Genomic DNA, 24,781 nt, shown 5'->3' on the forward strand with positions numbered 1-24,781 from the left:
GCCACCAAACATATGCTGCAAAACGGAAGATTCCACTCTGGAACAGCCAATTAATGGCCAGAGGATGGCTCACTGTCCAATTAATGTCAGCGAGTGATCTCGCGAAGTTGGAGAATTAATCAGAGGCCTTGCAGCTTGAAAGGAGCAGTAGGCTATGATGGCAGGTAATGAAGGAGACGGCGCTTCAAAACAGAGGCTTCTTCTCTTCAATTTTTTGAACTATAAAAAAAAAATGTTTTTTGCAGCCAGGTCACAACACAGGGTGAGGTCAGGGAACCTGCAGCTACTGCTGCACCCAGGTAGACAGGGAGGACCTCTCCAAGCAGGAGGCTGCTCCAGGCAGCTTTAGTAAGCATTTAATCAGCCAGGCTGGCTACCTACTGCATGCGGGCAGGTAGCCTTGCTGGCCCACACCCCCATCCCACAGCTGTAAAATGGCCTGGAATGGAGCTAGGGAACTGCATGCTTGCTGACAGTGCTAATTTGTCTGCCTTTTTTCCTGGCCTCTGGTCTTTTTTCCCCCAAATCACAAATCTCCTCTTTTCAAAGAACACACTCAAAGTAATCTATTATGAAATTTACCTTTAGTTTTTTCCCCCAAATTTGAGCAGCAACCGTTAAAGCTGACTGAATGGCACTGGTGCATTCTGGGAAATTAGGGATACCGCACAATCCAAATTTAGCCCATAAAATCAAATATCTGGGCAAAAATATCAAATCCAGTTCTAGATCTTTGAAGCGCGCAATGGTTGCCAAGTAAAAACTTGAACCGATACGTTAAAAGTCCAAGTTTACTGATAAAATAAAATATATTTCACAATTTATATTTATTATTTTGTTTAGATCTTTATTTTGGGCAGGAACAATTTCAGTTACCAAGGGGAAACAAAAAAGAAAGTTACTAGTAAATGTTCTGAGCAATCTGTGAGAACATGGTGGCCAGCCTAGATCAGAGTTACAGGTTCCTATTGTAAAAATTCATCATCAATCTGAAAGAGAGAGTAAAAGGAAGCGAGAAAAAAAAGACAAAGTGAAAAACGATTAAGCAAGAAAAAGGGTGAAATCCATGTATTCCATTAAAAAACAGTAAAAGTCCATCAAATCCAACTACTCCAAGTGACAGAATCTAAAAGATAGGGAGGATATTTCTTGCTGCATTATTGTAATACTATGCCTTGAATGACAGGATGAGACACACCAATTGAAGCTTAAGCCAATTTGTGGCATGTGGCATTCATCAGAGCAAAATGCTGATAAAAGATCATATGTGACTGCTGTCAAATGTGCAAATCCTGATTTTAAAAAAAATCAGAAATAAGCAAGAGGCCAGAAATAAGGGGGATGTCAAACAACAGCAGCTAAGGCAGTTAAGAAAAATAATAAATCATGCTTCAATGCCAGAAGTTGACATCAATAACAGTGGCAAAAAAAAATCCACTACAAAAAGAACCACGAACTTTTCCAACATAAAAGCTGCAGACAATAGTTTTTGTTCCTCAGTAGTTCTAAGATGCAGTGCAGGACCACTGTATAGGCTGGAGATGCTACTGGACAAAACCTGCTTGCAGTTATAACGATGTGTAAAACTCTGGATGACATGTTTTCAGCCAACTTATCCAGAGGCAAAACAACACAATAAGTTGCATTTATATAGCATCTTTAACATAGTAAAATGTCCTAAGACTTCACAGGTGCATTGCCAAACAAGATTTGACACTGAGCCACAGAGATAATAGCACAGTGACCAAAAGCAGAGTCAAAGAGGTAGGTTTTAAGGAGCATCATAAAGAAGTGAAAGGTAGAAAAGCTTGGGATGAGGGTCATGATTCAAAAACCCAAAACCCAGGCAATTGAGGGGATGGTCACCAATAGTAGAGTGTTTAACATAGGGTTAGACAAGAGGCCAGATTAGAAGTGCACAGAGATCTTGGGGGATTGTAGGGCCTGAGGTGGCAGGAGACATAGGGAATTGAATAAATGAGAAATTATTTAGCTCTTTTCACATTGTATCAAATTATGTACATACTGCAGCCATGGTACACATAATCTACAGAATGCAGCACAGCAACTTGCCAAGGTTTCTTTGACAACACCTCTCAATTCCACAACTTCCTGGCAAGGCTTTCAGGTGCACATGAACACCATCACCTCCAAGTCACACCCTTCCTGCTTTGGACAAGTATTTTCCTGTCTTCATTATTGCAGATCAAAATTCCAGAACTCCCTACCTTACATCATTAAGCTACGTCACATAGAATGCAGCATTCAAGAAGGACCACCACCACCTTCCCAGGTCCAACAAGAGATGGGCAGTAAATTCTGGCCTTGCCAGCTATGTTCATATCATGAAAATTCATTTTAAAATCTTCCCAATTCCTGTAAACCATTCAGAAAAATATTACACTGGGAATACTATTTTAATACACAAATTATTAGAAACTAAAAGTATTTGCTTCCATTATACAAATAAAAACAAGCTAATGATTGGTTGATCTTACATTATCAGAACATAAACTACATCAAACATAATATGGGCGTTGGATCTGACATTATACAACTTTTGCTACTTTTCCAAAACCTTTGTGCAAAATCTCCAAAAATAAAAGTGCAAAATCTTTCCAATGATTATCGGCATATCCTGTCTGAGACTTGGGATTTTTAAAAACTTCATGCTCTCCTAATTCTGCCATCCCATTTTGAAGATGCTGATGTGTTGGGTGACATCAACCCTCTGATTGCACCCAAGGAGCTATTTTTCACACTAGCTGAGACAACCAGTGCCAGCAGGTTACTCAACCATGAAGGGTACCATAACTAAGCTTAATGATATTGTCGCCCAAAATTTACAAGTGTACTTTCCAGCAGGAGTCATTAAATAACAAACAGAAGCAGAATACAGGCTGATTTCATCCCCAGCAACCCCCCTCAGCACCTAGCCCAGGGACACAGAGTCCAATTGTTGTCCTTGGCTGCTGCCTTGGACTTTGAATTAGTCATTGCATTAAATTTTTTTTTTGTCAAACAATCTAGACAAAGGTGCTTTCTGAACACATTCTTTGAGGAAACTGATGCACTTTGTGGAATACTCATCAGGGAATTCTCTAAAGTGGCTTACATGCTGTGATGTGTTAAAATCCACACATTGTACTTGAATATCTAACAGTTTTCTAACTTTAATCATTGCCTCTATATCCTTTTGAAGAATTATCTTATCTGCTTTTGAATACAAGAAAAGTTGAGGCCACCTTGATGGGTCCACCTTCAAAGCATCATAGCATGACAAGGAGACAAGCTGTGTTATTGGATAAAGCACAGCCTTAAGAAGTACAATCAAGACAAAAGCAGGAATAGTAATGCACTTCACAAAAACACTGACTGAAGAACCCAAGACTGTATACAGCGCACGGATGCCACCCTGGAGGTTCTTGTTTCCAGGTGCACTATCAAAAATGGTTCCTATTACATTTAACTTGGTGAAATAAGTTTCAGTTTTGTTACATTGGAGCTCAACAACGTGGCGGTAAAGCACGCATCCACCATTACTGAAAACGTGGAACATGATCGGATGCTCTTCTATGCCAATGTCAAACAGGAGATCTAAGAGTTTTCTTGCAGTGCAATGAAGATTTTTGCTGAAGGTTCCAGGGAAAAATATCTGACGCCATGGAACAGTATATCTGAGAACTATACAACCCTGAAACAAGTAAAGTAAATAGATTTTAATACAATATACAAAAGACATTTATTACTATCTCAAAGTAAACATGTTCTTTAAGCAAGGAAGAGAGTGTTGAAGTTCCACTCATCCCAGAGTGGAAATTAAATTTGGAGAGGTTTAAAAATCTAGCCTCTGAGTCAAGGGAGGGGGGTGGGGCAGTTTAATATGGTAAATAGCTAATTTTTCTCACTGTGGTCCACCACAACTGGGAAATTCAAAGTCTCATTATAGATGGTCTATCAAAATTATCATGCTTATTTTGGGAATAATTCTGTTCATGTGCATCAAGAATTAAGTATCTTCTGAGAATATATTCTGAGAAGAGGCGGTTGTTGGTTTGGTTTACACGCAAATTCTTTGCGGGGGGCAGGGGGAAGAGGAGCTAAAGGCACAGCCCTACAACTTGCTGAGAGAGCAGATGAGAGACAGACTCTCTGTGCAACAGGCTGCAAGGTGCAGGTCTTGAGCTGAAGGCTAAGATGCAGAAGATTAGTTTGCGCATTGGGAACTTGCTTCAAAAGAAAGGTAATGCTGTAAAAAAAGCAAGTCAATCCATGAAAGGGATAAGACATGTGGTTTACTACTTTTTCAAGAAGACAACTGTGATTGCATGGAAGAAATGGTTGCTTTAACTGATAGCCTGTAAACTCACTTGCTGTCTGCAAAATAAAGAAGCTTAGTTAAACTGCATCAGACTGTGCCTCACTAAAACGTTTGTCTGCTTATACTCATTATCTAACTAACCAACAACATATTACCCAGTAAAAGAACTGAGAACTCAGCACACACCAGAGATCAATGCCGTTCCCAGTTCTGTAAATTCACAGAAAGGAACTGATTAAAGGTGTGAGGCTTGTTTTTGTGGAGTTACTGTTGATCAAGTGAAGTTATGCATGTGTTCTAACAGGAGGTTAATTAAATATTGTAACTTTATGGTACTGAGTGTAATACATTTTGATGCATTTGGTAAAATGTAAATAAGGCAAGGGGGAAGGTTTTTTTTAAAATTTATGACCAGGGCATGTCTTTCAATTTTTGTCATGTCAATGTAACCTGAAGAGTGTGTGTGTGCATGTATGTGCAGTTAAGTTACAGGGCCATTATTTATACTTCCCCTTCCCCCCCACCTTTTTGACCCCTTTGCTCCACTCGCTTTCCTTTTCTATCACTCCCCTTACTGCTAGCTTTGATTTCTTCCCTCCGAAGTGCTCTGCCACCAAAACTTCTACTCCAACCCATTACCATTCTTACACAAGAAATAGGAACAGGAGTAGACCATTCAGCCCCTCAAGCCTGCTCCGCCATTCAATAAGATCATGGCTGATCTTGTGTTTCAATTTCTACATTCTCATCTAAACCCGATAACCTTCGATTCCCTTGCCTAACAAGAATCTATCTACCTCTGCCTTAAAAATATTCAACGATTCCACCTCCACCACCTTCTGAGGCAGAGAATTCCAAAATCGCACAACCCTCAAAAAAATTTCTCATCTCTGTCTTAAAAGGGCAACCCCTAATTTTAAAAGTGTCTCCTAGTTCTGGACTCACCCACAAGAGGAAACATCCTTTCCATGTCCAACTTGTCAAGGCTGTTCAAGATCTTGTATACTTCAATCAAATCGCCCCTCACTCTAAGCTCCAGTGGAAACAAGCCGTCTGTCCAACCTTCCCTCATAAGACAACCCACTCATTCCAGGTATCAATCTAGTAAACCTCCTTTGAATCGTCTCCAATGCATTTACCTCCTTCCTTAAATAAGGGGACCAAAGCTGCACATAGTATTCGAGATGCAATATCACCAATGCCCCACATAACTGAAGCATAACATCCTTACTTTTATGTTCAATCCCTTTCGTAACAAAGGATAGCATTCCCTGAGCCTTAATTACTTGCTGTACCTGCATACTAACTTTGTGACTTATATACTAGAACACCTAAATCCCTCTGTACCTCAGAATTATGCAGCCTTTCTCCATATAAGTTAATACTCCGCTTTTTTTGTTTTCCCTGCCAAAGTGAACTTCACATTTTCCCACATTAAACTCCATTTGCCAGATCTTTGCCTACTCATTCAACCTATATCCACCTGCAACCTCATGTCCTCTTCACTTCTTCTGCCATCCTACTCTTCTGCTGCCATCTCAATGTTCAATAAGCCTATAGCTCACCAGCTGTGCCTTGCTTGGAATTCTTCAATGGGCTGACTGAAGTACCCACTACTTTCTCCTTATGAGCAGCAACCAACACGCATTTTTCTTTCTTGCTGATTTTCATGGGGTGCACCTGATAACCTGGCCAAATGTCTGCACTCCCATGCACTAACCCCTTGTAGTCTGCCAGTGAACAATCATTATCACTTTCCGCATTTGCTAACAGCTTTATGAAGCCCTCATTGGACCCCATCTGGAATACTGAGAGATGTCTGGGCTCCACACCTTAGGAAAAATATATTTGCCTTGGGAGGAAGTGTAATGTAAATTTATGGAATGATAATTCGACTCTAAGGATTAAATTACGAGGAGAGACTAGACAAGCTAGGGTAATATTGCTTGGAATTTAGAAGGTTATGGGGTTATTTGATCAAAGTTATTAAAACAATCATATACAGTAGATAGAGAAATTATTCCCACTGTTATCATCCTGTGGATCTCCCTATTGGCTAACTAATGGAAGGACAGGGATGGGATAAGGGGGGCACTTTCAGGATGGCAACCTGTAACTAGTGGAATGTCACAGGGATCAGTGCTGGGGCCACAATTATTTACAATATATATTAATGACTTGGATGAGGGAAGCAAATGTACCATCACCAACTTTGCGGATGATGCAAAAAATAGGTGGGAAGGCAAGTGGTGAGGATGTCTACAGTGGGATATAGACAGTTTAAGTGAGTGAGCAAAAACTTGGCAGATGGAAGATAATGTGGGAAAATGTGAGGTTATGCACTTTGGCAGGAAGAATAGGGCAGCTGAATATTATTTAAATGGAAAAAGGCACAGAAAGCTACAGCAGAGGAATTTGGGGGTCCTTGTGCATGAATCACAAAAAGCTAACATACAAGTTCAACAGGTTATAGGGAAAGCAAATGGAATGTTGGCCTTTATTTCAAAGGGTTGGAGTATAAAAATAGGGAAGTCTTGCTAAAACTATACAGAGCACTAGTTAGACCACACCTAGAATACTGTGAACAGTTTTGGTCCCCTTATCTAAGGGAAGATATACTGGCATTGGAGGTAGTCCAGAGAAAGTTCACTTAGTTGATCCCAGGCATGGAGGGATTTTCTTATGAGGAGATATTAAGTATGTTGGGCCTGTACTCATTGGAGTTTAGAAGAATGAGAGCTGACCTTATTGAAACATATAATATTCTTAGGAGGCTTGACAGGGTAGATGCTGAGGGGTTGTTTCCCCTTGTGGGAGAGTCTAGGGCCAGAGAGCACAATCTCAGAGTAAGGGGTCACCCATTTAAGACTGAGATGAGGAGGAATTTATCCTTTCAGAGGGTAGTGAATCCGTGGAATTATTTACGCAGAGGGCTGTAGAGGCTGGGTCATTAAGTATATTCAAGGTTGAGATAGACAGATTTTTAAGTCAGTAAGGGAATCAAGGGTTATGGGGAGAAGGCAGGAAAGTGGAGTTGAGGATTATCAGATCAGCTATGATCTCATTGCATGGCACAACAGACTCGATGAGCCAATTGGCCTACTTCTGCTCCTATGTCTTATGGTCTTAAAAGGAAGAAATACTATCAAAATTCCAGGAAGGAATAATATTGAAGTCGGCAATATTTTAATACTAATTTAAGTAGTCCAATTGTAATCTGGGGAATGAACCAGTGACTCCCTTTAAAACAAGCAACACTAATTAAAATTCCGGGGAAATGGCAAGAGAAAATGTTTTGATCTGGATTGCACTGTCTGAAGAGGTTGTGGAAATAGATTCAATAACAATTTTTGAAAGGGAATCGGATAAACACCAGGAGAAACAGTGGTGGAGTGGGACTAATTGGATAGCCCTTTCAAAAAGCTGGGACAAGCACAATAGGCTGAATGTCCTTCTTCTGTGCTGTATCCTTTAATAATTATAAGTACTTTTTGTTCTCACCATAGTCTGATTTTCCTTTAGTTATATCAAATCATTGTGGATGAGCTGCAGAAAACAAGTTGCACAGGAAGACTTATGAGGGACATGCCTATTGGTAGAAGCGGACAAAGGTAAATTCAACCAATATCGGTTCATTACATGCTTTGCACCTTCTACACTTGCCAACGATTGACAAAAAGCAAAATGCTGCAGATGCTGGAAATTTGGAATAGCGCCAGATAGTGTTGGAAACACTTAGCAAGTCAGGCAGAACTGTAGAGAAAGAAACATTCAGATTCCAATGAGAAGTCTGGCTTTGTTAAATAGGTGTCCTTCCCAAACAATTACAATCAAACTATTAAAGGGCAATTAGTTGCTTACAATATTCTCCCTTCATTTCTAGTATTCAGGTTGATGCCCTTACATCAGAACTGGAAAATGATCAACAACCTGAAATGTTGCCTTATGTTTCGACTGTCCACAAATCCTGCCTGATCTGCTGAGTGTTTCTAGAATGTTTTGTTTTTATGCCAGCTGTTGAGTTCATTATTGAAGAAAAGAATCAGCCTCTCTTACATTTGGTAGCTTTTAAAATTTAGACATGCACACAACTTGAAAAGTGTTAATAGCATCATGATAACCACAATTAAATGTGGAGCAATTTTTCAAAGAGTATGCTGTAAAATAAACACATGAAAAGAAGCCATTTTCCACAACACCAACCTGATTTTTGTAGATATAGCTGTATTTTGCTAAATGCTTGTCTTGGCAGCCACCCCAACCCAACAGAATTATCACTGGGTTTTCTTTAAAGCCTAAAATACACAAAAAGTTATATGTGCACGATAGAATAGCAAACCTAACACTGATATTTGCTCAATATTATAGTGTAAGTTCTATTCCAATTCCTATGAGAAGTCTGGCTTTGTTAAAAACGAGTCCTTCACGAACAATTACAATCACTGAACTATTAAAGAGTAATTAGTTGCTTACAATATTTTCCTTTTGAGTATTTAGGTTTCATTTCACTTAGATGATGGAATTAAAGTCAATTCTTATAAATGCAAGACTCAGATATTACTTTATATAGTCCTAATCAAATTCACAGTGCAAAAATCATTTGCATCATTTAGCATTAAATTAACTGGGGAGATGGAAGAGTAATGACCATTTGTATAAGAACCGAATTGTGAGCCAAGACAGCAAGTGTTCAGAAACTATTTGAGCTCGAAGATGACATAGCTCAGCCAAATTCTCTTTTCACCTATTATAGGGCAGCCAGTGGAGTTGTAGGAACAAACAAGCCTATTTCTACTGTGATACGTAAAGAGACAGTGCCTCTAAATTCCAGAGGATGCTTTGCCACCTAAAAAGATTTTTACCAAAAACAAGGTTAAATCAAATGGGTCAAATCAAGTAAAGTGAAACCAAAAATTCTATATGCTGCCCACTATTCATAGAAGGCATTGAACTACAAATAATCAGGAATAGAAAAGAAAAATATTAGATACTGGAAATCCGAAATAAAAACAAAAAAATTCTTGAATTATTCAGGTCAGGCAGCATCTGTGGGATAGAACTAGAATTCATGGGATTTTGCTGTAGCACACATGCCCCATCATTACTCCTCTGAAACTGGTAGTAACCTCTGGAGTCTGCACATGCACAGTTAAACATGAAGTCCATAAGTTGCAGCGAGTGCTTCTACCCTTCTCCAGAGGGTGCAATCCTGAAGTTTCCACAGACCGTAATGAAGTAGAAATCACTGAATGGCAAGAACTTTTCACTTTACGCTACCTCACTGTAAAAACCTTTGAAAAGATTATTTGGGAATGAGGGGTGACTGGATTTTCAATTACATACTAAGTTCATATTTACAGCTCAAGAACCTCTCTGACCCTGAAAGACTAATTTTATATCTGTGGAATGTGAAATTTCACCATTGTTAAAAAAATTTCACGTATTTTTAATTTTTTTAAGTTTCAGATGTTTCAGCTTCCACCTTAATCCCAAATGCATGTCCCAATCATTTATTCCACACTAAAATGTAATCAAAAGTGATGAATATTCAGTGCATTTTACTTTCTGGTTTGCTGACTATAAGAATACTTCTAAGTGATTGGCTGCTTATCATGCTTGATGACATTACATTCCTGGATGCCAGAAATCCCTATGAATTGGAACTAGATTCAAACTAATGTTATCAAAGCCATGGAAAACAACAGATCATTGTGAGTAGCTCTCTTTGAAATCAGTGGCGAGCACCATTGCTTCACTGCTGACTGTGAATTCCGGTCTAAGGTTTCAGGTCAATGGCCTTTCATCAGAACTGGAAGCAAAGTTACAAACATAAAAAGGTTTCAGTACAGAGGCAGGAAAAAGGTGGGAGGAAAGAAAAGAACAAAAGATAAGGTGGAAGGCAAGAGACATGAAATGACAAAAAGGATGACGGTGCAAGGCAAAAGAGGGAGTGGTAATGGGACAAGAAAAGGAGCAAAAGATAGGTATAGAGAAGCTGAAAATGACAAAAGCAGAATCATTAGCAGCAACTACTGTACAAAAAAAAGAGTTGTGGTTATGATCAGAAATTGTTGAACTCATTGTTGAGTCCAGAAGGCTGTAAAGTGTCTAACAGAAAAATGAGGTGCTACTCCTCAAGCTTGCATTCAGCTTCATTGGAACAGTGTAGGAGGCTGTGGGCAGAGGGCAATTTTAGATCATAACTACCGCTGTCTTGTATTATTTCCACCCTTCCACTGATCCCTCTGCTCATTCCTCTCCTCCCTTCCCCCAATTCCCATGCCTATGCACTTGCTTAAAACCCATTACATCTTTAACTTTTCCCACTTGTCGTGAAAGGTCATTAACCTGAAATACGTTGCTGTCTTTACGGATGCTGTCTGACATGCTGAATATTTCTAGCATTTTCTATTTTACATCAGGAATAGAAATCCTTACTGGTACCTCCTTTCTTATCCCAGAGACACTGAAGTCAACAGGGTTGCACTCTCATGTGGTTGTATTATACGAGTCATCTTGACTCAGTTGTCATCACCTCCAAATCAGAATGTTGAGTTCAAGCTCCAAACTAGGACTTGACCACATAATCTAGGCTGACACTTAATGCAGTACTGAAGAGCTGCATTGTCAGCAGCACTGTTTTTAAGATGAGACATTGAACTGATCAGCTAAGGTTTCTGCTCCTAATTGTCATTTAAAAAAAAAATGATCACTTCAGTCTGTTCAAGTAAGAGTAAGACAAAAAATTCACAGGAGCTGGTAAAACAATTACTTCAAAGTAATGAATAGGATCTGAAATTCTCTTGATGACACAAGAAACAAGAAATTTGAGATGCTTACACAGAAAGGAAGATTGGCGAGAACAGTAATAATTCTCATTAGAAAAAGGTACAATGAGCTCCTAACATCTGCAGGTGAAGGAGAAGGAAACATGGGTGAGAGTCTTAAGACAACAGATATTCATGGAAAATGAAGCTGAACTTCTCCTTGCTTTCCAGGATGGATCCCACAGTAATCGGTGATTTTGGCAAAGAAGACCAAGGTTGTATAGTGCTTGATGTGGCGCAACCAGATCTGATAATGCATGATGAAACCAGCTGCACACTCGATGAACTCAAGTCTGCTACAGCTTCTTTCAAAAGGATTGGCGTATTCTAGCCCAGCATTGTATTGTAATGGAAAAAATGACCAACTGTAAGCCCAGCATGCAAAAGATAAAGCTGAAACATGTGTTACAATCTTCAGCCAGAAGTGCTGAGTGGATAATCCACCTTGACCTCCACTGGAGGTCCCCAGCATCACAGATTCAATTCACTCCACATGATATCATGAAATGGCTGAAGGCAATGGATACTGCCAAGGCTATGGGCCCCGACAATATTCCAGCAACAGTACTTAAGTGCGGATGTTCGGTGATGATTGCATAATGTTCAACACCATTCGCAACTCCTCAGACACTGAAGCAGTCCATGTCCAAGTGCATCAAGACCTGGACAATATTCAGGCTTGGGCTGACAAGTGGCATTTGCATCACACAAATGCCAGGCAATAGCCATCTGCAACGAGAATCCAACCATTGCCCCTTGACATTCAATGACATTACCATCACTGAATCCCCCACTATTAACATCCTGGGGGGGTTACCACTGACCAGAAACTGAACTGAACCAGCCACATAATACTGTGGCTAAAATAGCAGGTCAGAGGCTAAGAATCCTACACAGTGTAACTCACCTCTTGACTCCCCAAAGCCTGCCCACCATCTACAAGGCATAAATCAGGAGTATGATGGAATACTCACCACTTGCCTGGGTGAGTGCAGCTCCAACATCACTCAAAAAGCTCAATACAATCCAAAGCAGCCCCTTGGATTGGCACCCCCTCCATTCATTCACTGCCTCCAACCACTGATGCACAGCAGCAGTGTGTACCATTTATAAGATGCACTAGAGAAACTCACCAAGACTCCTCAGTAAGCACCTTCCAAACTCACAACCACTACCATCGAGAAGGACAAGGGCAACAGACAGACGGGACCACCACCTGGAAGTTCCCCTCCAAGCCACACAGCATCCTGACTTGGAAATATATGCCATTCCTTCACTGTCACTGGGTCAAAATCCTGGAACTCCCTCCCTAACAGCATTGCGGTTGTACCTACACCACATGGCCTGCAGCAGTTCAAGAAAGCAGCTCAACACCACCTTTTCAAGGGCAATCAGGGATGGGTAATAAATGCTGGCCTAGCCAGCAATGCCACATCCCATGAATGAATAATAGAAAAAAAAAGGGAAAAAAACTATGCAACTTTGCCTTTTTGGGTGTATTTCCCCCCAAGCTATGTTGCACTATGTAAACTTGTCTCACCATTTTTAGCAATAATATTACTTGATAGAAACTAATTTACTAAACACAATGTTTGAAACTAGAATCAGGAGGTAAATATGGAAGCACTGAAAGTAATTGCAAAACATTATAACTTGTACAACCGCTGTTCAGTTGTGGACAAAGAGAACAACCTCAATGTCAAATAGCTGGAAAGAAATAAAAGCAAAAAACTGCGGATGCTGGAAATCCAAAACAATAACAAAAATACCTGGAAAAACCCAGCAGGTCTGACAGCATCTGCAGAGAGGAACACAGTTAACGTTTTGAGTCAGAATGACTCTTCAGCAGAACTAAGGAAAAATAGAAAAGAGGTGAAATATAAGCTGGTTTAAGGGGGGTTGGACAGGTAGAGCTGGATAGAGGGCCAGTGATAGGCGGAGATAACCAAAAGATGTCATAGACAAAAGGACAAAGAGGTGTTGAAGGTGGTAACATTATCTAAGGAATGTGATAATAGGTGACATTAATGGTAGAAAGCAGGACGAGCAAGGTACAGATAGCCCTATCAGGGGTGGGGTTGGGGGAAGGGATCGAAATAGGCTAAAAGGTAGAGAAAAAGCAATGGATGGAAATACACTTAAAAATAATGGAAATAGGTGGGAAAAGAAAAATCTATATAAATTATTGGAAAAAGGGGGGGGGGGGGATCAGAAAGGGGGTGGGGGTGGAGGAGAGAGTTCATGATCTAAAATTGTTGAACTCAATATTCAGTCCGGAAGGCTGTAAAGTGCCTAGTTGGAAGATGAGGTGCTGTTCCTCCAGTTTGCGTTGAGCTGGAACAATGCATGTAGGCCAGGGACGGACATGTGGGCATGAGAGCAGGGTGGAGTATTGAAATGGCAAGCGACAGGGAGGTCTGGGTCATGCTTGCGGTCAGACCGAAGGTGTCCCGCAAAGCGGTCACCCAGTCTACGTTTGGTCTCTCCAATGTAGAGGAAACCGTATTGGAAGCAGCAAATGCAGTAGACTAAATTGAGGGAAGTGCAAGTGAAATGCTGCTTCACTTGAAAAGAGTGTTTGGTCCCTTGGACGGTGAGGAGAGGTGAAGTAAAGGGGTAAGTGTTGCACCTTCTGCGGTTGCAAGGGAAGGTGCCATGGGAGGGGCTTGAGGTGTAGGGGGTGATGGAGGAGTGGACCAGGGTGTCCCGGAGGGAATGATCCCTGAGGAATGCCACGGGGGGGGGGTGTGAAGGGAAGATGTGTTTGGTGGTGGCATCATGCTGGAGTTGGCGGAAATGGCGGAGGATGATCCTTTGAATGCGGAGGCTGGTGGGGTGATAAGTGAGGACAAGGGGGACCCTATCATGGCTCTGCGGGGGGAGAGGAAGGTGTGAGATCAGATTCCAGACATGGTTGAGGGCCCTGTCAACCACCATGGGTGGAAAACCTCGGTTAAGGAAGAAGGAAGACATGTCAGAGGAACTGTTTTTGAAAGTGGCATCATCAGAAAAGATGCGACGGAGGCGGAGGAACTGAGAATGGGATGGAGTCCTTACAGGAAGTGGGGTGAGGAGCTGTAGTCGAGATAGCTGTGGGAGTCAGTAGGCTTGTAATGAATATTGGTGGTCAGTCTATCACCAGAAATTGAGACAGAGATTTCAAGGAAGGTAAAGGAATATCAGAGATGGACCCATGCGAAAATGATGGAGGGGTGGAAATTGGAAGCAAAATTAATAAATTTTTCCAGGTCCAGACAAGAGCATGAAGCAACACTGAAGCAATCATCGATGTACCGGAGAAAGATTCGTGGGAGGGGGCCGGAGTAGGACTGGAACAAGGAATGTTCCACATACCCCATAAAGAGACAGGCATAACTGGGGCCCATGTGGGTACCCATAGCCACACCTTTTATTTGGAGGAATTGAGAGGAGTTTAAGGAGAAATTGTTCAGTGTGAGAACAAGTTCAGCCAGATGGGGGAGAGTAGTGGTGGATGGGGATTGTTCTGGCCTCTGTTCGAGGAAGAAGCGGAGAGCAATCAGACCATCCCGGTGGGGGATGGAGGTGTAGAGGGACGTCCATGGTGAAGAGGAGGCGGTTGGGGCTAGGGACCTGGAAATTGTTGATATGATGTAGGGTGTCAGGGTGATCATGGATGTAGGTGGGAAGGGACTGGACAAGGGGAGAGAGAACGGAGTCAAGATGGCAAGAAATGAGTTCCATGGGGCAGGATCAGGCTAACACGATTGGTCTGCTGGGACGGTCCTATTTGCGGATTTTGGGTAGGAGGTAGAAGCGGGCCGTCCGAGTTGGGAGACTATGAGGTTGGAAGCTGTGGAACGAAGATCTCCAGAGATGAGGAGGTCAGTAACAGTCCTGGAAACAATGGCTTGATGTTCAGATGTGGGATCATGGTCCAGCTGGAGGTAGGAGGAAGTGTCTGCAAGTTGACGCTCAGCCTCTGTGAGGTAGACGTCAGTGCGCCAGACAACAGCAACACCCTTGTCAGCAGGTTTGATGACAATGTCAAGGTTGGACCTGAGATAAGGGAGTGTAGCAAGTTCAGAGAGAGACAGATTAGAGTGGGTGAGAGGAGCAAAGAAATTGAGACGACTGATGTCACGCCGACAGTTCTCAATGAAAATGACGGTGGTTGACAGGGCCCTCAACCGTGTCCGGCCCATCTCCCGCACATCCGCCCTCACACCTTCCTCTCCCTCCCAGAACCATGATAGGGTCCCCCCTGCATTCCGCCGGGACACCCTGGTCCACTCCTCCATCACCCCCTACACCTCAATCCCCTCCCACGGCACCTTCCCATGCAACCGCAGAAGGTGCAACACTTACCCCTTTACTTCACTTCTCCTCACCATCCAAGGGCCCAAACACTCCTTTCAAGTGAAGCAGCATTTCACTTGCACTTCCCTCAATTTAGTCTACTGCATTCACTGCTCCCAATGCGGGTTCCTCTACATTGGAGGGACCAAACGCAGACTGGGTGACCGCTTTGCGGAACACCTTCGGTCTGTCCGCAAGCATGACCCAGACCTCCCTGCTGCTTGCCATTTCAACACTCCACCCTGCTTTCATGCCCACATGTCTGTCCTTGGCCTGCATGCATTGTTCCACTCAACGCAAACTGGAGGAACAGCACCTCATCTTCCGACTAGGCACTTTACAGCCTTCCGGACTGAATATTGAGTTCAACAATTTTAGATCATGAACTCTCTCCTCCATCCCCACCCCCTTTCTGATCCCCCCCTTTTCCAGTAATTTATATAAATTTTTCTTTTCCCACCTATTTCCATTATTTTTAAATGTATTTCGATGCATTGTTTTATCTCTACCTTTTAGCCTATTTCGATTCCCCCCCCCCCCACCAGGGCTATCTGCACCTTGCTCATCCTGCTTTCTACCCTTAATGTCACCTATTATCACATTCCTTAGATAATATCACCACCTTCAACACCTCTTTGTTTTTGTCTATGGCATCTTTTGGTTATCTCCACCTATCACTGGCCCTCTATCCAGCTCCCCCCCACCTTAAACCAGCATATATTTCACCTCTTTTCTATTTTTCCTTAGTTCTGTTGAAGAGTCATTCTGACTCGAAACAACTGTATTCCTCTCCGCAGATGCTGTCAGACCTGCTGAGTTTTTCCAGGTATTTTTGTTTTTTGGAAAGAAATAACTTTACTCAGCAAAAATCAATATTATGACTTGCAAGATCAAAGTCCGGATTAAACACGCTGAAACCACTTGGCCTTCCAACTTCCCGACAGCGGTCCAACTCGTGGAATTCTTCAAAGTTAATGAATTCTTAAATATATAAATAAATAACGTCTTGCTATCATCTCCTCTAGCTGCTGCTTAACAGGGCCTCAGAAGCTACTCTCATGCATCTGGAAAGCCGCCACATGAAGAGAGAACCTGGACTACGACCGGTGCAAAGATAGCCAGGAAATAATTTTTCAGCAAACCGGAACACCAAATGAACTTCACCTGAATCGCTAGGTTCAGGAAACACAATAGTATATTCCAGATCCTTATCACCCATCCTTCAATCGTCCCTATTTATGCGCTTACACCTGAGCTCGCCATTAACCAGGAACAACTGGAACCAACCAATCCGGAACCGCCTTATTGCCAGACATTTCACTTCCCTCGCAACCGCGCCAAACAGGAAGTTCATGTAAAGCCCGCCCCCCCTTCCCCAGTCCGCGACACCGATTGGCCGCCTCAGGCTCCAGTTCCCTATTCTTACGCAGTAATTGGCTAACACGAACGCCAATTGTACAAAGCCAATCGGTTTACCATTTTCACGGTAGGTTGGCTTGTGCGAAATTGTGTGGTCTCTTTAGCATAGAAATATAACTTGTTCAGTAAGATAAATCTGCTGTTTATCAAAAATATCTGAATCGACCAAACGTGTTGAAACAGAAATATTTATAGCAGAGCATGAGCACTTTAGGGCCATCATATCCCTGTCGACCGATAAAGAGCTATCCAGCTTAATCGCACCTTTTAGCTTTTGATTCGTTGCCTTGTAGCTCACCGAACTTGAAGTGCATATCCAGGTGTTTTTAAAATGCGATGAGGGTTTTTATCACCCTTTTAGGCAGTGAGTTTGAGAGGCAAATAACAATTTACTGAGCTCTGGAAATGGCTAACAGTTTATTGATTTTCTCATTTTCAATTGATAAAATTACAGAATCAAAGAATAATTACAGCACAAAAGAAAGCCATTCACCCATTGTGTCTGTGCTGGCTTTCTGCTAGAACAGCTCATCTAGTCCCAGTCCTTTGCCTTTCCCCAGAGCCTTGCAAATTTTGTCTCTTCAGATAATTGTTCAGCTCTGTTTTGAAATTAGCCGTGATTGAATCTGCCTTCACCCTACTCTGACGGAGTGCATTTCAGAACCTGACCACTTGTTGCATACAAAGGCTTTTCCTATGTAAATGTTACTTCTTTTGCCAATCACCTTAAACTGGAGCTGTCTGGTTTTGAATCTTCTACCAATAGGAACAGTTTTTCTCTGGCCAGACCCCTCATGATTTTGAACACAGCAATCTAATCTCTGCTTAATTTTTTCTTCTCCAAGGAGAAAAAAAACAACTTCTCCAATCTATTCATGTAATTGAAGTTCCTCATCCCTGGAATCATTCTCTTGAATCTTTTCTGCATCTTCTAATGCCTTCACATTCTTTCTCAAGTGTATTGTTCAGAACTGGATACAATGCTCCAGTTGAAGCTGAATCAGTGTTTTATGAGATAACTTTCTTGCCTTTGTACTCTTTGCCCCTACTTATAAAGACCAGGATCCCATATGCTTTAGTAACCGCTTGCTTTCTTAACCTGCTTTGCCACCTTCAATCATTTGTGCACATATACCCCCAGATCCATCTGATCCTGCACCTCTTTAGAATTGTACCCTTATTTTATATTGCCTCTTCTTGTTCTTCCTGCCAAAGTAAATCACTTCTCAACATTAAATTTAATCTGCCACTTGTCTACCTATTCCTCCAGCTTGTCCATTTCCTATTGGAGTTTACCTCCTCGTAGTTCACAATACTTTTGAGCTCTACGTCATTCGCCATCTTTAAAATTGTGCCCTGTACACCAAGTCCAGGTCATTAATATATCTCAGGAAAAGCAAGGGAGCATAACACTGACCCCAGGGGAATTCCACTGTATACCAGTCCAAGAAACAACTGTATACTACTACTCTCTGTTTCCTGTTACCCAGCTAATTTCATATCCATACTGCTACTGTCCCTTTTATTTCATGGGCTCTAGCTTGGCTGACAAATGTTTTTGGGGCACTTTATCAAATCCCTTTGGAAGTCCATGTTCACTACAACAACCACATTACCCTCACCAATCCTCTCTGGTACCTCATCAAAAAACTCAATCAAGTTAGTTAAACACAATTTGCCTGTAACAAATCCATGCAGCTTTCCTTAATTAATGTTCCTTTAATTAATCCACATTTGTCCAAGTGACTGTTAATTTTGTCCCAAATTATTGTTTCTAAAAGCATTCCCACCACTGAGGCTAAACTGATTGGCCTGTAGTTACTGGGTTTATCCTTACACTCTTTATTGAATAAGGGTGTATGTAACATTTTCAGCTCTCCAGTCCACTGGCATCACCCTTCATCTAAGGAGGATTGAAAGATTATGGCTAGTGCCACTGCAATTTCCACCCTTACTGCCCTCAGTATCCTTGGATGCACCTCAACCAAGTGACTCATCAACTTCAAGCTCAAATGAATAGTAAGAGAAGGTAAGTTACAAAGTATCATTCTCCTCCACATAATTTCATGAAATTTAAATGAAATGGTAAACAATATATCATTTGAAATGACATCTGAATACATTGACAATGGACATTTTATGGAAAGGCATATTCAGGACTAGAGAGGGAACGATAGCTATACATATGTTTAAATTGTAGTGAGCTTGCTGTTGCATAATTTATGGGGTCAATTTAAATAAAAATGGAGACACAATGAGGGAGAGACAAGAAACAAACAGAGATGTTGGGGGTTGGGGGGCGGTGGTGCGATTGAGTATTGAGTCAGAATCATAGAAATATGTGGTGCAGGAGGTCATTTGGCCTTTTGTGTCTATCTGGCTGAAAAGCAGCTATCCAGCCTAAACCCATTTTCCAGCTCTTGGTGCGTAGCCTAATTGATTACCACATTTCAAATGCATATCCAACTATTTTTTAAATGAGATGAGGACTTTTGCCTTTACCATCCTTTTAGGCAATGAGTTCCAGTTTCCCCCTTCCTCTGGGTGGAATTATTTCCCCCCAACTCCCCTCTAATTCTTCTGCATCCTTAGCAACAATGACGGTCCTAGTTACCTTCCTCCTGACCTCCCTCTCCCTTGGCTGGTGCCGGTTTGTGGTCTATATTGTTGTGTGACCATATGAGCACATCAGTTTACATGGCCTTCAATTCTAGAGCAGTGCACTTGACCAATGGGAATGCATGACCCATTGGCCACACCCAGAACTCCTCCCATCCCACAGTTGCCTCCTCTAACAATAACCTGATCCTCTTTGAACTTTAAACTTTCCTAGCAGCCATGTTGATGGACTTACAGAGTGTGACCCTGCATCTGCAGCCTATCAATCTCCATCCCCCCTCTGTCACCCTCAAGCTTCCTCCTATTGCCCTTGATCCATCCAACATCACCTTGCTTCTTCCCCCAATCATCCCTTGATCCAAAGCCAGTCAAACTTGAGCTTCTGTCTCTCATCCTTGACCCATGCCCCACCCACAACCTTCCTGTCATTATCCTGAAGCCTCCCTGCATCACACTTGACTACCCTTGGTATCCCTCAACACTCCCACAGAGACCTTTGATCAGCCCTCCAGCTGGACCTTCCCTGCTTCAACCTTAATATCCCTTTTCTGATTGCTGACTTGCAATGTATGGTACAACTGCCTCCCTTGGACACATAAGATCAGACCTTTACAACAATGGACCCACCTTATAAGCCAGAGCCTGGCTCTCTTCAGACACCTCCCCCCACCACCCCCAAATGTGCCAGTGCCTTCTTGTACTGCCATTTGAGGACCCGGCCACCACCAGCCTCTATTTCCCACCTGCTCCTTGTTCTTGCCACTAACTGACAATCCAGTTTGTCTTGCACCCCACCCTTGTGCCACTGAGTTAGACAAAGACAAAACTTCACTTCTGATCCAAAGAATAAACAAATACGCCATCTTTAAACTGTGAGGAAGCAGGAGGCACGAGTTTCCCATGTGCCGCTGACTTAATCTTGAGGCTTGTACTTAATTTGATTAAGTTCCCATTTAATGCGTGTTCATGATTTGCAAATACATGGTAAATAGGTTATTGATTGTCACTCTGCTGGTAACACACTGCTGATTGAATTTCTCAAATCCAACCCCTGCCAGGAAACCAAAATTTCAGCTCCCGCCTAAGAAGTCTCCCCTGCCACCTCATATCCTGTTTCCACGGGCTTCACTAAATTCTGCCCCATGTATGGAATGATTTTTAACTTTTTTTTTCCTCAGCGGATGAGAGATTAATGAAATTCAGAAAATGGCTTCATCAAAAGAAGAAGTGGAAATTTCTAGACTTATGGGTTTTCTACAGGAGTGGGACAATGGTACCAGAGCTGTCCGACATCGTATATTGAATGACTTCATAAATACAAATCAAGGTAAAACTGGTCCAGAACTGGAATTACAGTTTGCACAAGGGGCCAGTTTGTTTCTCACAAGATTGACAGCATGGCTCAGATTAACGTATCCTTTCCTTTAGACTTAATTTTAAGAATTGTTTTCTGTCAAATTATTAGGGAATATTTCATTTTAACTTTGAAATAAATCATTGAACATCAGTGGGGGCGGTGGTTGTGGGAGAAAACAAAGGACACCAATACACAATTATGGCACTTTTGTACATCTAAAGAATCATATTTTGATTTAACCACTGTGGACAGAAATCTGACGTGAATTTATCAGACACAGCCAGGTACTAGAAGCAGATTGTATAGTAATTTGCAAAACAATATTGGATATATCCTTGAAAAGGAAAAAAAAATTGCAATGGGAGAAGAGCAGGGTTGTGGAAGCTGGTGCAGGCATGATATTCAATGGCATTACCATTGCTGAAACCTCCTCTATCAACATCATGGGGGTTACCATTGACCAGAAACTGAATTGACTAGCCATATAAATACTGTGGCTACAAGAGCAGGTCAGAGGCTAGGAACTCTGCTGACTCCCCAAAGCCTGTCCGCCATCTGCAAGGCACAAGTTAGGAGTATGATGGAATACTCTCCATTTGCTTGGATGAGTGCAGCTCCAACATTGCTTAAGAAGCTGGACACCAACCAGGATAAAACAGCCTGCTATTTAGGCGCCCCATCACAAATATTCACTCCCTCCACCATCGACACACAGTAGTAGCAGTGTGTAATCTACAAGCTGCCCTATACAAACTCACCAAGACTGCTTAGACACCACTTTCCAAGCCCACAACCACTACCATCTAGAAGAACATGGGCAGCAGACACATGGGAAGCACTACCTGGAAGTTCCCCTCCAAGCCACTCATCATCCTGACTGGAAATATATTGCCATTCCTTCACGGTTGCTGGGACAAAATCCTGGAACTCCCTCCCTAATAGCAATGTGTGTGCACTTACACCACATGGATTGCAGCAGTTCAAGAAAGCAGCTCACCACTGCCTTCTCAAGGGCAATTAGGGATGGGCAATAAATGCTGGCTTAGCCAGCAACATCCACATCCCATAAATGAATTTTAAAAATGTATGAGTCTATGATAACCAGTGATAAATAGATACTGAGCCAAATAGGGAGTGACCAAAACCTTATTGAAAGAATTGGGTTTTAAGGAGATTATTAAAGGCAGGGAGAAAGGTGGAGAGGTGAGGAATAGGCAGGAATTCCTGAGTATAGAATATGGACATTTTTAAAAATATTAATATATGGGAACTGGGCGTCGCTGGCTAGGCCAGAATTTTTTGCCCTTCCCTAATTGCCCTTGAGAAGGTGGAGGTGAACTGCCTTGAACTGCTGTAGTCCATGTGGTGTAGGCACACCCACATTGCTGTTAAGGTGGGAGTTCCAGAATTTTCACTCAGCTGAGATTACAGCGGACAAGCCTGATCCCAGGGTGGAACCCAGCTTGATAGATCCTAAGTTTTATTTTTGTTTGTTAGGTATGTGGAGAGGGGTTACTGGACAGAGCCATCGGAGTCAGCTAATGAACTTTTAACAAAAGCATAAAACATTTATTAAACAAGAAAAGATGAACTATATTACAATACTCCTTTACCCTTCTCCCCTCCTTTACAGAGATATACAGATTTATAAGGATAACACAAGTTACAAAAGCTATCTCATTCTCTAATGTCCACAGTAACTACCCAGTTCATGTACCAATAGGCACCCTGTGGTCAGATACACCACACTCTGAAATCACTCTGACAGATGTCATCTCAACCAGATATGGATCTCTCCTCAACTCCCCCCAGACACTTGTCACACCATGAGCCAACTGGTCTCACTGCACTCTGTCTTTCACTTGAGATTTTCCAATCTCAACTTTCCAAGAACTTGCTTTGGTCTCCCAAACCGATGCTTTCTCTTAGACGCCTTCCGCAAGGGTTCACCTCTAGGGTTTTGAACTCTCCTGATGTTCCTCTCCCTGGGTCACTGCATGCATTCAAGCTGTCTTCCACACACTCTCTCACTGATTCAGTATTAATAGTACACCACTGTGTCACATGCCCAAAGCAAAAAGTTACAGACCTTCTGCCATCTTTTTGGACCTTCTTGCCTCTTGCAAGCTTCTCGCTTTAAATCTGCTTTCTGTGGCTTTTGTCTCTTTAAATATGAAGCTTTCAGCCTTTCTCTCTGCCCCTCACTCTTAACTTCGCTTAACAGGATCTTTTCCAGGTTCCTGTCTTTCCTTTGACTAGAAGATCTTCTTGGGTCTTTCTCCTGTTCCACTCCCTTGGATTTTGGGGTATTTTCTTTAGCTTGGGACTGACTATCTATCCCCTTTGCTCCAGTCTCTCCTGGCACCTATTTTCATAACCAGCTGAACTCAAACAGCTTCCAAAATCAAACTGTTGTTTCTCTTCTGTGTGTGCATATGGGAGGGACCTGTCTCTCTGGACCCCTGTTGCTAAGCAACAGCCCAATTCTTCTACTCTTGTTTGTTTAACTTAGCTTACAGTTGTAAAACTCTCATTAGAAATGCAAGCACCTTTTAAAGTGAAACTAAAACTCAATTTAACCTTTTCTTAACACACACATACAGAAATACAAATCAAACTTAAACCTTTGGAGGAAAGAAAGCTTCACAACAGTGAAGGTTTTTTTACAATGGCCTTACATCCACCTCACACAAACTTAACATCATAAACCTCTAACAATAGCTAATTACATACTATACAAATAAATTTCCCACTTGCTTTAATAATTACATGTTATATCATACAATTACAATTACAAAAAGGGTATTTAAACAAAGTCAATAAACGTAACAAGATTAGCAGAATTTGCACATCATAGTATTATCATAACTCAACTCTTATGTTTCTTTTTCCTCTTATTCCCAGTCTTTAACTCAGCAAAGAATGTTATATTTAAATTTACAGCCCTTTTTGTTTGTTGTAGGTGTAATTCCATTCTTAAGCTCATTTTCCAAACTCAAATGTGGTAAATTTTCATTTTGAATTAACAAAGTAAAAATGGCATTTTTGTGCATTAACATCTCATTTCTTCTCTGGTCAAAATATCTTTTTGCCGTTTCAAGGATGTTATTGCGATGCTTTTTATGTTCATACAAAAGTACTCCTGCTTGGTTTGATCTTTAAACTTTTTATGACGTTGTTTCTACCGATCCCATTTCGAACAGGTCTTTTCCACTTCCCTTTGAGCAACGTCAATTATGTTCTCACTGTGGAGTTTCATAGTTCATTCCAACCCTTCAATTCTTTTGCATAATCCACAAACATTATGATTCCCCCTCTTTCCGGTCTCGGATGGTCTTTTGCAAACTGTCCGCTTGCCTTAACTCCAACTGCTGTATTTTGTGTATTGACACTGGCAAGCACTTATAAATAAATGTCTCTGGTCATTGACTTTTCCAGGCCATTTTGCGCTTTCAGTCCTTTTTATTGGTAATTCTTGATTTCCAATTCTGCATGTACTTTAGCTGTTTTCAAATTGTCCATTACTGAGATTGATAAATCAGTAATTTTACTTGAATCAGTTATTTGCTCAACTAGACCACAATTCAGCAAAGAGTTTTTATTCACAGGAACAACTTTGGAACTGTGACACTCCACCTCACATATCTTTCCCTTCATCATCTCCAGATTGTTTTGAAGTTCAAGGATCTCATTACTCTTTTCATGGCGAAGTTCTAACAGTTCATTAGTCTTGGTTTTTAATTCTGCATTCAACCAATTATTCTGATTTGCCATCAATTCCTTTTCTTGATCAAGGCATTTTCCCTGAATCAAGGGTCTGGTGAAAATGAAGAGTTTGAAGATATAGTATTTGTAAAGAAATAGCACTGTGAAATTATTGGCACTAAAAGCTGACAAATA

At 41.6% G+C, this 24,781-nt stretch overlaps 2 protein-coding genes across 6 annotated transcripts in view; one reads left to right on the forward strand and one right to left on the reverse strand.

Moving 5' to 3' along the window:
* Positions 1-826: 826 nt before the first annotated feature.
* tmem53 (transmembrane protein 53) lies at positions 827-16,806 on the reverse strand. Its single transcript, XM_041208721.1, has 3 exons — positions 16,651-16,806; positions 8,525-8,616; positions 827-3,694 (listed from the first exon to the last, which is right to left on the reverse strand). Exons 1-3 carry the CDS (start codon positions 16,703-16,705, stop codon positions 3,002-3,004), a joined length of 840 nt encoding a protein of 279 aa, XP_041064655.1. The 5' UTR covers positions 16,706-16,806; the 3' UTR covers positions 827-3,001.
* A 131-nt stretch (positions 16,807-16,937) lies between these two features.
* Positions 16,938-24,781, forward strand: part of armh1 (armadillo like helical domain containing 1) — a 41,763-nt gene continuing 33,919 nt past the window's right edge. For 3 of the 5 annotated variants that reach the window (XM_041207645.1, XM_041207649.1, XM_041207650.1), the window contains exons 1-3: positions 16,938-16,972; positions 18,780-18,934; positions 20,703-20,936. In XM_041207645.1, the coding sequence (XP_041063579.1) occupies positions 20,731-20,936 (206 nt within the window). In that variant the 5' untranslated portion in view covers positions 16,938-16,972; positions 18,780-18,934; positions 20,703-20,730. Of the gene's footprint in view, positions 16,973-18,776; positions 18,935-20,702; positions 20,937-24,781 lie in introns of those variants that run through there. The other 2 variants (XM_041207648.1, XM_041207647.1) reach the window with 2 other exon arrangements.

The sequence above is a fragment of the Carcharodon carcharias genome, chromosome 16 (genome assembly GCF_017639515.1).
Source record: "Carcharodon carcharias isolate sCarCar2 chromosome 16, sCarCar2.pri, whole genome shotgun sequence".
In the NCBI taxonomy this organism is placed as follows: domain Eukaryota; kingdom Metazoa; phylum Chordata; class Chondrichthyes; order Lamniformes; family Lamnidae; genus Carcharodon; species Carcharodon carcharias.